The 13,956-nt window shown below is 48.4% G+C and overlaps 1 protein-coding gene across 1 annotated transcript in view; it reads right to left on the minus strand.

The window, feature by feature from the left end:
* Col22a1 (collagen, type XXII, alpha 1) overlaps positions 1 to 13,956 on the minus strand; it is a gene marked incomplete in the record, with an annotated part of 274,405 nt that overhangs the window by 200,842 nt on the left and 59,607 nt on the right. Inside the window, 3 exon segments of the mRNA XM_013521350.1 lie at positions 1,216 to 1,491; positions 3,532 to 3,655; positions 8,553 to 8,664. Coding sequence (XP_013376804.1) covers positions 1,216 to 1,491; positions 3,532 to 3,655; positions 8,553 to 8,664 — 512 coding nt within the window.

Consider the following 13,956-nt stretch of genomic DNA (forward strand, 5'->3'; position numbering starts at 1 on the left):
TGCTTATTTCAGCTGGTGTCCACCTGTCTCCCTGCACATGGCCCTGCCCACATCCACGCCTCCTTCATCCTTCCTGGCAGGGCCGAGCCCCAGTGCCTCTTTCCCACCCACCATCCTCTCCTCCTATTTCCCCACTCTGCACAACCCTAACCTTCACTCTCCCACTTCAGCCTTCCCAGTCCAGCCACACTCACAGCTGACTCCCAAGCCTGTGCAGGTTGACACTGGGCTACTTCCTGCATCCTCACCCCATACTTATGCTCCCACCATCATGAGATGCTGCTGATGCCAAGCTGGTCTACTTCATGGCTCCACAGAAACATCAATCTCCTGCAGGGCACATCCCAAGAGGCACCTCCTCCAGGAAGTCATCCTATGTGCTCCTTTTAATCCTCCCCCACACTCCCTGCTCATTTAGGTTGGATTCTTCTCCTCTGGGATTGGTAATGCTGGTTTGCACTGTGAACTGTATGTAGCAACACTGTATGAGGGTCTCTTCCATAGAGGATCCAGGTTCCTTAAAGTTAACATCCTTCTCCTCCCACTTAGCACACATTACTGAACTTCTACAGGACTCCAGGCAGAAGAACAGGGGTGCAAGACAGAAGCAGCAACCTCTCTATGGGGCTAGCACTCTTCCAGGCAGGTGCGATATGGCTGTGGCTCACACACACCAACAGGTGTTCCATTAACACCGTTGAGCTGCAGGAAGGACTAGGCTGCCATTCACAGGACTCAGGATCTGGGAGTTATATCTCCTCTTTGTCCTTGTCCACACCTGGATAATCTCAGTTACTGGAAGCATATATATTTTGTGATTGTGTAGTTGTCTGTACTTTATAGAACTCACCCAAGCACTCACAGGGCCTTAGTCCCAGGATGCCTCACAGATACTAAAATCTGAGAGTGCTCAAGCCCCTGGTGTAGAAGGACAAGAATTTGATCTTGCTGTTCTTTACAGGTTCTACTATCCCCAGTGCTAGAACAATGCCTGGTACACAGCTGGTGCTCAATATACACATGATGAATGGCTGAAGAAATAGCTGGATGGTGGACTGAATGGATGAACGAGTAGTGGTAAATTTGGGCTCCAACATGAGTCAGCATCCACCATTCTCAGTTCAAGGTGATGACTTGATAAACATCACATGCAAATGTGGCGGGCAACAGGGTCACCCAGCACCTAAGCCTCCACCCTGGGGCCTCAGTACTCACATCGATGGGCACACTGTCATAGAGGCGCTTGCCGATCACTGTCTTGCCCTGGATGTCGATGTTCTCTCTCTCCTCAATGGGCAGCGTCTGCACCAGTGCACAGTCAATATACAGGGAGACATTCTGGGCCTGGATGCTCAGGGCCAGCTTGTGCCAGTCCCGGTCAAAGAGGACACTGACACGGGGACCTCGGAAGACCACCCTAACGGCATCCTGCATAGCACCCACGGCATTGTACTCCACTGCCTTGTTCTCGCCGTCCAGCCGGATGGAGACCTGCAGGGGACAGGACCAGATATTCCCTGAGTGAGTCCAAGTGGGAACAGGACAAGGAGGGGACTACAGAGTCAGAGCTGGGTCAGATCTAGGCTGAGACTCTGCCAACCGGCCAACTGCTGTGTAATTTCAAGCTGGTAGCATCATTCTCTGGGCTCTTGCTCAGCATAATGGCATCATGGCCACTTTGCAGGTTGCTCTAAGCCCTGTGCTAAGTGCAATCACTAAACCCATGAATCCAGGGGTCCCTGACTGGGAGGGGCTGTGCAGATAAAAGAGGTTTTATGAGACGGCAAGAAGGACTGGAGGTGTAGTGAGACCAGCTGGAAGTCTTAACTAGTTCCAGAGTCTCTTAAGACCCTTGGCTGGATAAACCAAATGCATCCCCTGGCCAGATACCAGATACCAGATACCAGATACCAGTCTGCAACCCCATCTGTTAACTTGTACTGACTTTCGTCTTGGGGACAAAGCTGAAGCCTGAGCAGAGTAAAGTCCCTGGATAGCAAGAGACACAGCTCTGCAAATGCCATGAAAGAGGAGAACCCAGACTATGGGGGTGGTGTGGACTCATCCACAAGAATGTTATGGCACGTGCCCAGTCCCACCCCACCAGACTTGAGAAAGTGGAGAAGCAAACCCATGTAACTGGAGAAGGAATTGGATGGGAGCACAATGAGCTGCATGCTGTCCAGAAAAATGTTCTCTGCAGAAGAATCTTGATTCCCACGCTCAGGAAACTGGGTCTCTGGTCAGGTCACACCGAAATGCGTGTGCCTCTCAGTGTGCCCAGGGATGCTACAGAAAATGTATGTATCTGTCTGTGCCAGGGGATGCTACAAAAGAATGATTCAGCAGGACTAGCTGATGGGGACTGGCCAGCTGAGCACATGCTTAAAAGTATCAATTTGGGAGCTCACCTGCCTGGGTTTCAATCTCAGCTCTTGATCTTATTACTTGTGAGAACTCAAGCAAATCGCTTAACCTCTGTATGTTCAGTTTCTACCTCTGTGAGATAATAATAGCTCATCCCCATCTACAGGGAGGTGATGAGCATGAAATGAACAAAGACTGGTGAGTTGCTGAGAGCACCTCCTCCACCACATAGAGAGCAGATCTAGGTTGGTGAGCAATGTGTGCTAGCGCAGACCCCAAGGGAGGAGGCTCTGACTATGACACTGATGTGATTGCTGGATACATATACAGGCTTTTGTTTTATTTAAGCCCCACATGAAAATTTAGACAGCGTTCCCCAGCTACAGTTAAATGACATGTGCACACAGTTTATTTTCCAGGAGATGACAAAGGTACGGCTGCTCTATACCTGAGAACAAAAGGATGTAGAATAGAAAGCAGTGCTGCTTTCAACTCAAACCAACAGGCTGCAGTGGTGGCCGGGATTCTGGGACCTGACTTTCTTTACTGCACCATTCTTCCTTACAGAAATTAAGAGCCAAAAACACACTCTAGACAGGTGAAGACAGCATTTAGAGCCTGGATGAAAAACCCCAGGAAGAACTGCTGCAGTCATAAGAAGGAATCTACTCATGAGAAAATTCTATGGTGTCAGACACTGTACTGGCTGCTTTCTCAGACATTATTATATCGGATTCTTCTGCCAGCCATGCATCATAGGCATTCTCTATTTTCCACTTTCCAGCTATGAAAACAAGGACTCTCAGAGCCCACACCCCAAAAGCAGGAGGCACAAGATGTGCCAGTTCCAGTGCTACATCACGAAGCTATATGGTGCATACTGCCAACAAGGCAGGTGCCACTGGACACCGTAGACGGTGGCCACTTCCTAGTTATTCAGAAAGTCCCAGAGGATGGAGACTATGTTTCTTTCCTTCTCTCAGAATACCTGGTCCTGGGCTATCACTGGGAAAAGATGTTGGACCCAATGGGTCCTGCAACTCTACCCTGTGGCTTCTCCAAGGCCCATACATGAGTGCCCTGGAAAAAATACAGTGGCTACCACCATCCCCTAAAAAAGCAAATGCAGGCTCTGAGCCCATGGAAACAAGACAGCGCCAGTACCTGGGGGATGCCATACTGGTCAATGACCTGCCAGATGTACCAGTCTTCTTTTCGAGATATTTTCCGCAACCGGAAGGTGGTGACAAAGGCATACTCATCAGGGAGACCTTGGGGAAACACATCTCTGTGGAGAAACAAAGTCAGGTTACACTGGGTTGTGTGAAGGCAGTAGAGATCAGGGAAGGAAGCCCAGGCACCCTATCAGCCACTGAGGCCTGCCAACATCCCCTCTAAAGGATCTCCCCAGTACAACTTCTTGGGCTATACTGGCTGCCCTGCCTTGAGGCCAGAGCCTCAATGAGACCCACTGCAGACATTGTATGGCCCTGACTGTCTCCCTGCCCCACCCTAGCTCCTTCCAATCCCACCCTGCAGTGTTCATCTGTTTCTGGCTCTGCATCATCACTACTCTAAGGAGCCCCTGCCCCAGCATGCATGCAGTGGAGACTTCAGGCCTTCTCCTCTTTTTGTCTTGTTCCTGTTCAGCTAGCTGTTTTATCTTACACTGCTTTGCTTCCTGTCCCAGGTACCAAGATGCTATGGTCTCAGTGTGTGTGCCTCCCAAAATTCATGTATTGAAATCCTAACCCACAAGGCAATGGTGTCAGAAGGTAGGGCCTTTGGAAGATGGTTGGGTCATGAAGGTGAAGTCCATGATGGTTCGGATGCCCTTAGGAGCGGGGGGGCCCCACAGAGCTCATTCAGCCCTGCTGCCATATGAAACTACAGTGAGAAGACAACCCTCTACGAGTTTCTACCTTAGACTTCCCAGCTCCAGATCTGAAGAATAAATGTCTGTTGTTTGTGAGCTACCCAGACTTTGTCACAGTAGCTGGAATGGATCAGAGTACAGGACATCCTCTTCCCTCCACCAGACCCTGGCCCAACAGGTCTGCACGCCCAGACCCTCACTTGTGGCATCTGTGACTCTCTGCTGCTCTACTCCAGCTAGTTTTGGAACTGCCCTTTTTTTTTTAAACTCTATCATGAAAACTGTCAGTTTCCTACTATGGAGAGCCAAGTCCTCTTCCATGATCCAAGCTCCCAGCCCTCTGTGCCTCCAGAGAGCATACACAGGCCAGCTGTGCTTCATCTCCATTCACATCATGGACAGAGCCCCTGAGCTCCCTCCTGCCTCTGAGATCAGCATTCGTCCCCCACCCTAGTGCCACAACAAGTCCTCCCTAGACACTGCATTCTTAGTGGCTGTCTGCCCCATCTCATCTCCCAGCCCTTGCAAATGGGGTTCTGCAAAAGTTACCTACACACACTTCCACTTCCCTATAACTTCCCCATTTGCTTAACTAGTAGCCACCTGACCTCTTCCCATCCATTCTCCCCACATTTTCTTGTGAAGTTCCCTGGAAGGAAACATGGACAAATCCCTGTCCCCATAGCACTTGCCAAGGTGCCCACAGCATGGCGAGCTCCCCATAAATGCTGCATAAAACTGTCTTCATCGTGGTTCCATGGAGAAACCTTATTTTCCCCAGCCCCAGTGAGGGTCTGGTTAATTTTCCTAGAGGACACATCCAGGACAACACTGACCTGGGCACCAGCTGGTACACCGCAGGTCAGTCACCTGGCAATATCTCTTGGCCCCTCCCACCCCAGCTGTGATAACAAAAATGCTTTCAGATACTGCCAGTTTATAGGGGCCATATTTTCCCTGACCGAGATGGCTGACCTAACCTACACTTAAAATCAAGCCACAAAGAGTTTAGCTTATTTTTCTGTAGTGTTTCCTAGGTTAAGTATACTGTTCACACATATAATCTCATTTGATATAAGAAATGATCATTTGATATAAAATTCTAAGAGTCATTTTTAAAATGAGGACTTATTGAAGCTTAATCCAAGCTGGACACAACATTTGCATGTACATCTCATTTCTTCCTCGAAAGAAGTCATGAAGAAGGTGTTCTGGGGGGCTGGGGATTTAGCTCAGCAGCACAGCGCCTGTCTGGCAAGCGCAAGGTCGTGAGTTTGATTCCTGGTACCAGAAAAAAAAACAAAACAAAAAAGGTGTTTTGTTCCTCCTACTACAGGTGATGGCACCAAGGCTATGCTGGGCAGACTCCTGAAAACTTGCAGAGTGTCACACCCAGAAGACCAGGATCCACAGCTCTTTTCTTAGCCATCAGCTGACAGAAACTTCATTCATTCTGCAGAATTTGGTCACGGTAGAGCTGGATACTGCACCGGGGCAAAGGGGCGTCTCTGGGGACAAATGGCATGGATTTCTCCCTTAGAGGAGGTGGAATTCATCTGGCCAGACAGCCAGGAAGAGAAGTGGGAAGCGTCTGGCCTCCTGGTTCTTAGATTTACATGTCCTTAGGGACACTTCTTCTGACTACAAAAGACCAATCTTCTGTGATTCTCAGCTCACAGATCCACGTAGAAGTGGCCTTAGTGTCATGCTGTGAGCCCAGAATTTCACCCAGGATCACACCCAAGCAGAGCAATCAGGGGCATCACACACGACATTTGTGCTTCCTTCAGAATTCAGAGACAGCCTGGTCACTGCCCACATGAGAAGATATCCCAGCCTCCATCCAAAGACCCGGGCTTGGTAGCTGCAGAGAAATATTTTGCTTCATTTTTTTCTTTATTTCCTGAGTGAATGCAACTGTGTTCCTATTTTCTTTCTTTTTATACTTTTGGGATACAGCCATAGATACACACGTCTGTACACCCTAAGATATATGTAACATGTGTACATACCTAAGAAAATGTCACATTAATCCAAGAGATAAAAAGGTCATCAATTGAGAAAATCTAGGTAAAGAAAATGCCTTATTGCAACCCTTTCCCAAAATAATACAGCAGATTATAAGATTACAGGGCAAATAACATGGGTTTGGGTTTTGAGGAGCTCAGTTTGAGGTCAACCTCCACTTCCAACAAACAGGGAGATTTTGAAAAGCTGCTGTCCCACTCAGTCTCGAATGTTGCACCAGGTCAATGAGAATAATGCCTGCTTTGTTCACCTCATTGTATTTCAGTGAGAAATAACCTGGATGAGATGTGTGAAATGCATTCTACACATTAAACAATTGAGAAAAATGTCAATATTCAAAGGGACATCCCTTTTCAGTTATGAATAGAATTAACCTGCAAATTAAATTAAGTGTATGTATATGTTATAAGTTTCAATGCATTAGCAATTAAAGGGAAACCGTTCTTTCTTGAAATTTCAGTGCTTTATCAGTTTGATTTCTTCCTGTAGTTTTACCATTAAAACAAACATGAAACCATATGGCAGTCCTTCCTGTGGACAACTGTCAGCATCTCATGAGTCCAAATTCATCACCCAGAGCTGGGTCTGACCCTCTGCTCCATAGAGCAGTGCCTACAGCAACTGCACCTTTGATCCAGGTGGCTCAAAGGAAAGAGGAACCTCTAGCCAATAGGAAGAGCCCTAGGTTAGACCCTGCCCTTCGTCCTGGGCAACGTCTGCTTTCTCCCTGCTTTGTTCTATTCTTTATTGCATTTTCCTTTAAGACGAAGTCACCTAGGATCTTTGTGTGCTTTAGTATAAGCAGTATGATAGGTGAATTAAAAAGGGGAGTGAAAGAAGACTGGAGGCTGGACTCTACTCATCCTTGGGCACCACCAGGGGACCAGGAGACAGATAACAGCATTGGCTGAATCTCTGCATAGATATAGAGCAACCAATGCTCAGTGTCTTTAAAGCCAGCTGACATTCATCACTGCCTCCCTTTCACAGGTGACAAAATGAGGCTCAGAGAGGAAGAAACTTGCCTTGTTTTCTTTCTGCAAAATCGCAGTGACGAATGCAGACACTGAGCCAAAGGTGAGATGACCTCAGGGTGTCACACAGTGCCTGATACATGACTTAAGTGACTGCACATGGGCAAAAATCCAAACTCTGTGACCTGGTGCTCGACATCCACCTTGGACAGCTGGAATCTGACACAGCTCTTTCATTCACTGCTGCCTGACTGACTCATTCTCTCGGCAAAGGGCAGGGAGTTCCCCGCCAGGACCAAGACTCAGCTCTCTCCGGAGTTTCTGGACCCTATCCCAAAGGACTCACTGCACAGATGCCCAGTGGGTCTGCTGTGTGCAGGAAGACAGGCTGTAAAAACAGTGGACTGGGGGAGACCTGGCTTGGACGGGGAGTCCAGGGACAGTATCCTGGATAGCAAAATGATGGAACTGCATTCTGCAGGAGAAGCAGAGGTGTCCCAGGCAGAGGGAAGAGCTGGGACACAGAAGGCTGCCAGGACCTAGGGCCACAGAGGTGGATGAGGGAGGCCTGGGGATGAGCCAGGAGACCACACAGCCAGGTGGCCAGATCACACCTGGAGCCTTCCCTATCTGTCCCACCTCAGTTTGAAAACACCTGGAAGCAACTCAAGAATTTCAAGATGGAGCAGAGGTGGCCTCACACACTATCGGTTTTGTTTTCAACTGATCTGTCTGTGAGGAGGAAAGTGGAGCATTTGCTTGGCTCGTTATCCCTTGACTGGAGACACAGCGGGTAACAGACACTGGAAAACCTCTGTATCATATCCTCTTAACTAAGGTGCAAGGCAGGACAGCCAGCTCAGGTGGAAAACAGGAGGAAGCTAAGCCATAGATAATGTGTTCATTTCAGGCTCCCAATCAGCTCCAAAATAGTCTCCATGGGTCAAAACCCTACCTGATTCTAGGAGGTGCTGTGTGTGGCCAATCTCCAATAGGTGCATGTACCTGTGACCATAAATGGTTATGAAACAGTGGACTGCTAGAAAAGGACATACCTGAATGAATGATTAACGCCAAACGTATATGGAAAGATGAGTGTAGAAGGGCCAAAGAATCATTACAGTCAATGACAATAGAGGGGTATAGATATAGGTTAAATCCTCACTCAGTGGCCGAGTTGCTTTCCCTTACTGTGACCTCCCTAGACAAGGCTCAGTGGGGTATGCCCCAGCTCAGTGCCCAGCCAACCCCTTCCTGCACGGTTCCAAAGCATTCAGAGAGGGCCTGCAAAAGAAGTGACCACTCACTCGGTCCTCTGCACCACAGGAAAGGATCCCATCCGCACATAGGAACTCTGAGCTCCATTCTCTCGCTTCCCCAGGATTTCCTTCACACTGAAAAGATCCATCAGGTCAAAACCTGCACAAAGAGAAGAGGTAGGAGTGCATGTGGCAGAGAAAAATATGTACCAGAGACAAAGGAGCAGCAAATTACTTCTGCAACGACAGCTTCCTCTACCTGTCCCAGGGGATGGGTATGTGACAGAAGCAGTTCAAATATTCATGGCGGAATGGGTGAATACAGTGAATGTTTAAATATTTTAAAATTATTACAGTAGAAGACATACCGCCATTAATCCCTCTCAAAATACTTCCAATGCACTCATCCCCTCCTTCTTGCCACGTTTTGAAGTAGTCCTGGAAGTCCTTGTTCTTGAGGGTCTTTACTTGAGGGGTTGTGGTGACCTAGAGGTCTTGAATCAGCTCCAAATGCTTACCTTTCATGGTCATTTGGACTCAGGAAGAGTGAGAAGTTGCACAGTGCCAGATCTGGTGAAGTGAAGAAGGCCTCACCATAAGGTTTTAATGAGCCTGCCTTTCCATTGGATGAAACTGGGCAGCAACACTCACCATAGTTGTGGTCATACATCATAAAGATAGTCATGGAAGAGGACCCGAAAAACTGCTTCAGAGAGTGGCAAGAAGAACACGATAAGTATGCTCAAGTGAAGGGAGTATTTTGAGGGGAATTAAAGACAGTACGTCATTTACTGTAATATGTTTTTATTTAGGAATACATTATTTTGTGATCAGCTGTTATAAATTCAGGGAGAAGATAAACAGGCATGGGATACAGTTTCAACTTTTCTTCCAGGGAAAAGGCTGCCTTTCCCAGTGGAACAGGGGCACTGAGAATATCCTGGGTCACAGTCCAGCATAAGACACATGGCAGGTGTCCTGATTGTCTCCTGCACAGGGGTCTTGGTTCTCAGAAGCTCAAACGCTGCCCTGGCTCTGCAGGCAAACCTCAAGATAGGGCTTTTCTTCCTGTATCCACATTTTTGCCTTTCATCTGGACTTTGCTTGGATTCTAGTACAGCAGCTTTGACACTGCCTACTTTGACAGGAAGAAACATCAGGAGGAAGAAAACTCTCTTCATGACATTGCATTCAGGAGAAGCATTTATATTTTGTTTTGCTTTCTCATAACAGAGGACCTAAAAGTCATTTTCAGTGAAAAAGTAATGGACCGGTCACGGGCTCTGGACCTGGCCAAATGGTCAGGTCAAGGAATGGGCTTTAAATCTTCTTAGTCATAAATGTGTGTGTAGAAGTCCTGCTTGTATAAAGAGGGTAAAATGCCTAAAACACAGGGCTGCAAGATGGTATGGGACACTGAATATGCACCCCTCAGCAGGTGGCAAGAAACACAGAAAGCCAGTCTATTTCTAGGAACCATTCCCCACCAGTAGCAGCACCCCCACTTCCCCATCATGGTTGCTTTGACAAAGTTGTGCAGGCTGAGCTAGTCCAGCGAGGTGACAGAGCCTGCAGACCAGGTCCTCAGAGCACCCTGTGGACAATCCCTGCTCTGGAGGCTGACAGTGTGATACAGTGCTGACTTGTGACCCTGTAACTAGATGAGCCTTGGGGCCCTGAGAGAGCTCCCAGCAGTGTGAGGGAAGCTGTGTGAGGGTTGGCACAGTGGTACCTGACCCATAGACTTTAGGAAAAGTCCCTCACTATCTCTAGCATTCTCATCTACTCCCATAAAAAATAAGAAAGGTATTTGCAGGATTTACATTATAATGATCAAAGCCTCTTCTGCTAAATTCTGTCCAAAGAGATCATTTATCCAGTTAACAACTACTTTTGAGACCCTGCTCTGTGCCAAGCCCTGAGTAAGAATGGTCAGGGAAGGAGCGGGTTAGCATAAATGGAACACTACGCCTTTGCTGTATCACCTTACACAGGTTGACTACCATCTCTGTGCCCTTATTTCGATTGTTTTAGAATGTGCCTCATAGAAGTGCTGTGAAAATTAAACACTATGCCACAAAACTCTTCATACAGTGCCTGACATAGGAGGTGTAATCAAAGTACAGTGATACCTCAGTCCATGAACTTAACTCTTTCCACAGTTCTGGTGGTTTATATACTTGCAATTTCATTGCTACCAGAATGGTGGGAAGAACGAAGTTTGTGAACCGAGTTAGCACTGTGTACAGTGAATATTTAAATAAAAACCATTTGCTAGAGTAAAAGACTCATTGCCATTATCAATGGCAATATTCACCCTCATTTCCACACACTTATCCCACCTTTCTTGCACTTTCTGAAGCGGTTCTGGAAGTGCTCTTTGTTAGTGTCTTTACGAGGTATGATCAAAAATACAGTAAGGGTGAAGGATGTAGCTCAGTGGCATAAGCGCTTGCCTGGCAAGCATAAGGTCCTGAGTTTGATTCCTGGTATCCCACCAAAGAATACAGTAAATGCTGCTGCTGAGACCATCCAGCAGAAAAGTAGGCTGCTAAAAACAATAGGATATGTCCTCACCCACCTAACAGTATTTACCAAGTCTGGTGCTGTGCAATTTCTAGCTCTTGCACAAAGTCAAAATGACCACAAAAGGTTTTGAATCCATTGGAGACAGGAGGCAGCCATGACTGTACAACTAAAGACACTCCAGAAAGAGGACTTTCAGAACTGTTTCAGAACATGGAAAGAATAATGGGACACCTGTGTTTGAAGTAAAGGGGAGTATACTGAGAAGTGCTTTGGCACCATGTCTTCTATGGTGATATTATTTTTAAATGTACACACTCACTATATTTTTTTATCATACCTCATCCAGTAAACAACCAATAGTTTGTATATGGACAATTTTCTCATCGTAAAGATCACAACATCCTATGCCACTAAATTCTGTCCATGGATGTGCCGCATTCCTCCCACACCCGGGGCTACGCTGCTGCGTGCTGCTCACTGGGTGCTCTGGGGAGGCAGCAGGGAGACAGAGCAGGGCTTGGGGAACTGGAGCTTGGTGGAAGGACTATGGGGGAGAGAAGCTGCTGTGCAGATGCTGGATGCCACTCTGGGCGTTCAGGACGGCAAACAGCACTGAGTTTGACAGAACAGAGCTGGAGCAGGGAATGGGGCTCCTCTTGGCAGGAGACCACTCCCTTCCCCAGTGCAGGGTCCTGGGACCCCTGCCCCCACATGTCCCCACCTGCTAGCCATCAGGGAAACCAGTCAGTCTTGCTGAGCCTAATTTCTCCATGTGCCAAATGGAACACTGAGTCGGCACTCTAGGTACCCCTTTGGAGTCCCCCACCTGGCAGAGTTCCAATGTGCCTCTCGTGCTGCTCTGAGAATGAGAGATGACACCTTGAAAGATCACTTGGAGCTTCATCTTTTTCTTCCTGGTGCTGGGGGTTGACTGCTAGGCCTCACTCATGCTAAGCAGCGCTGAGTTACACTCCAGCCCGAGCACTACCAGGAACACAGTGAGCGCTCACTGAAAGCAGGATGTTCTGTAACCCTTGACCCTGAATGAAGGCATGGACGCTCCCCTGTCCTGTGGGGAGCCCTGAGCAAACATTCACAAATACTCTCCAGCTTCTGGCAGGGTAGAGGGCAGCTCCTCCCACTTTGCCAAAGAACTGGATCCCAGGTAAGTGGGGAACATGCAACAGGTACTTGTCACATTCAAGAGAAACCAGGGCACACTGGGTACCCACAGACTCGGAGCTGGGTGGTTTTAAGGACGTTATCTGATTTTGTTGAGCCCAGTTTCTTAACTGGAAAACTAGAGGGTATAACGTCCTGCTTGACTTTGATGAGATTTAAGGTGACAACTAACACAATGCCCATGCAGATGCCAGCACCCAGGCATTGTTCACATGGTGCTACCAACTCTCCCTGAGGACTCCAGAGGAAACTTGGAAACTCGTTCTCTGAAGGGTTCCTTGATGCCTTTTACCTGATGCCTTATGATGGGAGGCTTATACCTTGATGACAGCTCTGCTACTTCTGTCAGAGCATCACTGCTACCTACACTATATAGCCAGGATCCAAGAAGGAGCACATCCAGAGCAGGCTCCACTCCAAAGGGAGGAGTCTTGAGAACTCCCCAAGGGATGTCCAAGCTGTGAAGCCAGTGGCACTAAGCTGAGGAAGACACCCACTGAATGATACAGACAGAAGCCCTCTTTACTCTGGAGCTGGATAGCCTGGCACAGCCCCCTGCACACTTAGAGCAGGGAGCACTTGGTGCCCCAGGAACTGAGGTCCAAGCAGCACCCGCAGTCAGTGGTAGAAGGCACCTGCAGTTCTGGGCTTTCAGCAAACCTGCCTGGAGCAACATTTGGGTCTTGGTGAGCCACAGGCAATAGGGACCTTCCACAGCCCAGAAAGCTGTGCCTGTACCTGGAGTGCCCCAGTGGGGCTGGGGAGCCCTGGGCAGGTGGGGGGCTGCAGCCTAAGGGTGGGGGAGATGGACCCAGAAGACCCTGCAGGGCCGTGAGGCTCTGGACTCCAAGGACTGATGCCAAGCGGTAATGGGCACTGAGCTTGATAGGATCCGACTGTGTCCCAGAGAAAGGCAAACTAGGCAGAAATGGTCTTTGCAGCTGGCCCAGCACTAGTCAGTAGTGTGGTAGATGTCCTGTTGGTGCCATGGGTGAGGGTGTGCCCTCCACCAGGGGCTGCTGCCTCCTGGACAGAGGAGGATTCCAGGCATCACCAGGGTGAGATGAGGGTGGAGAGGGTGGGGCACAGCTCAGGAGCAACTCCAGTTTACACGCATTATCAAACACTGGTCCTGACGTAAATTCAGACTCAGTGTCCACGGCCTTGCTGAGATTGCCAGCCCTTCCAGCCTGTTTCTGCTCTGTGCAGGGGCTAACCACAGGCACATCACGGACTGTTCGAGGATGCCCTCAACACAGCCTCTAAGGGTGGCGGTGGGGGTGGCGGCAGGAAGTGTGTCTCCCTCTCAAGAGAGGCTCAAGGGGACCTGAACAGGTGCCCTGCTTTCCAAGGGAGCTGTGAGAACCCAGATCACACCATAAATGAGGTGAACTCATGCCGCAGAGCCTCGTGAGAATCAGGAATCAGAGATCAGAGCCCTGAAGCCAGCCTGTTCCTCATGTGCTGTCACTACAAAGGGCGGTCTGAATCTACAGTAGCATGTGCATGAGAAGCAAGCGTGCTCTGTGCTGTGGTTCCCCTTGCATTGGTTCCAATGCATACAAAGCAAAAAGTTGAACATTACAAAGTTTTAGACAACAAACAATTAACTAGGGGCAGCAAAGGGTACCAAGGAAAAAGATGAATCTCCAGGAATAAATCAGGGTCAGAAAAGGAAAAATGTTCCTGAGATGAAGGGATGGTGATGTAAGGTGTTGTGTGATAAAGCAGCAATTGTTCA

The sequence above is a fragment of the Chinchilla lanigera genome, unplaced genomic scaffold, assembly GCF_000276665.1.
Source record: "Chinchilla lanigera isolate Chin_1 unplaced genomic scaffold, ChiLan1.0 scaffold00060, whole genome shotgun sequence".
Classification (NCBI taxonomy): Eukaryota; Metazoa; Chordata; class Mammalia; order Rodentia; family Chinchillidae; genus Chinchilla; species Chinchilla lanigera.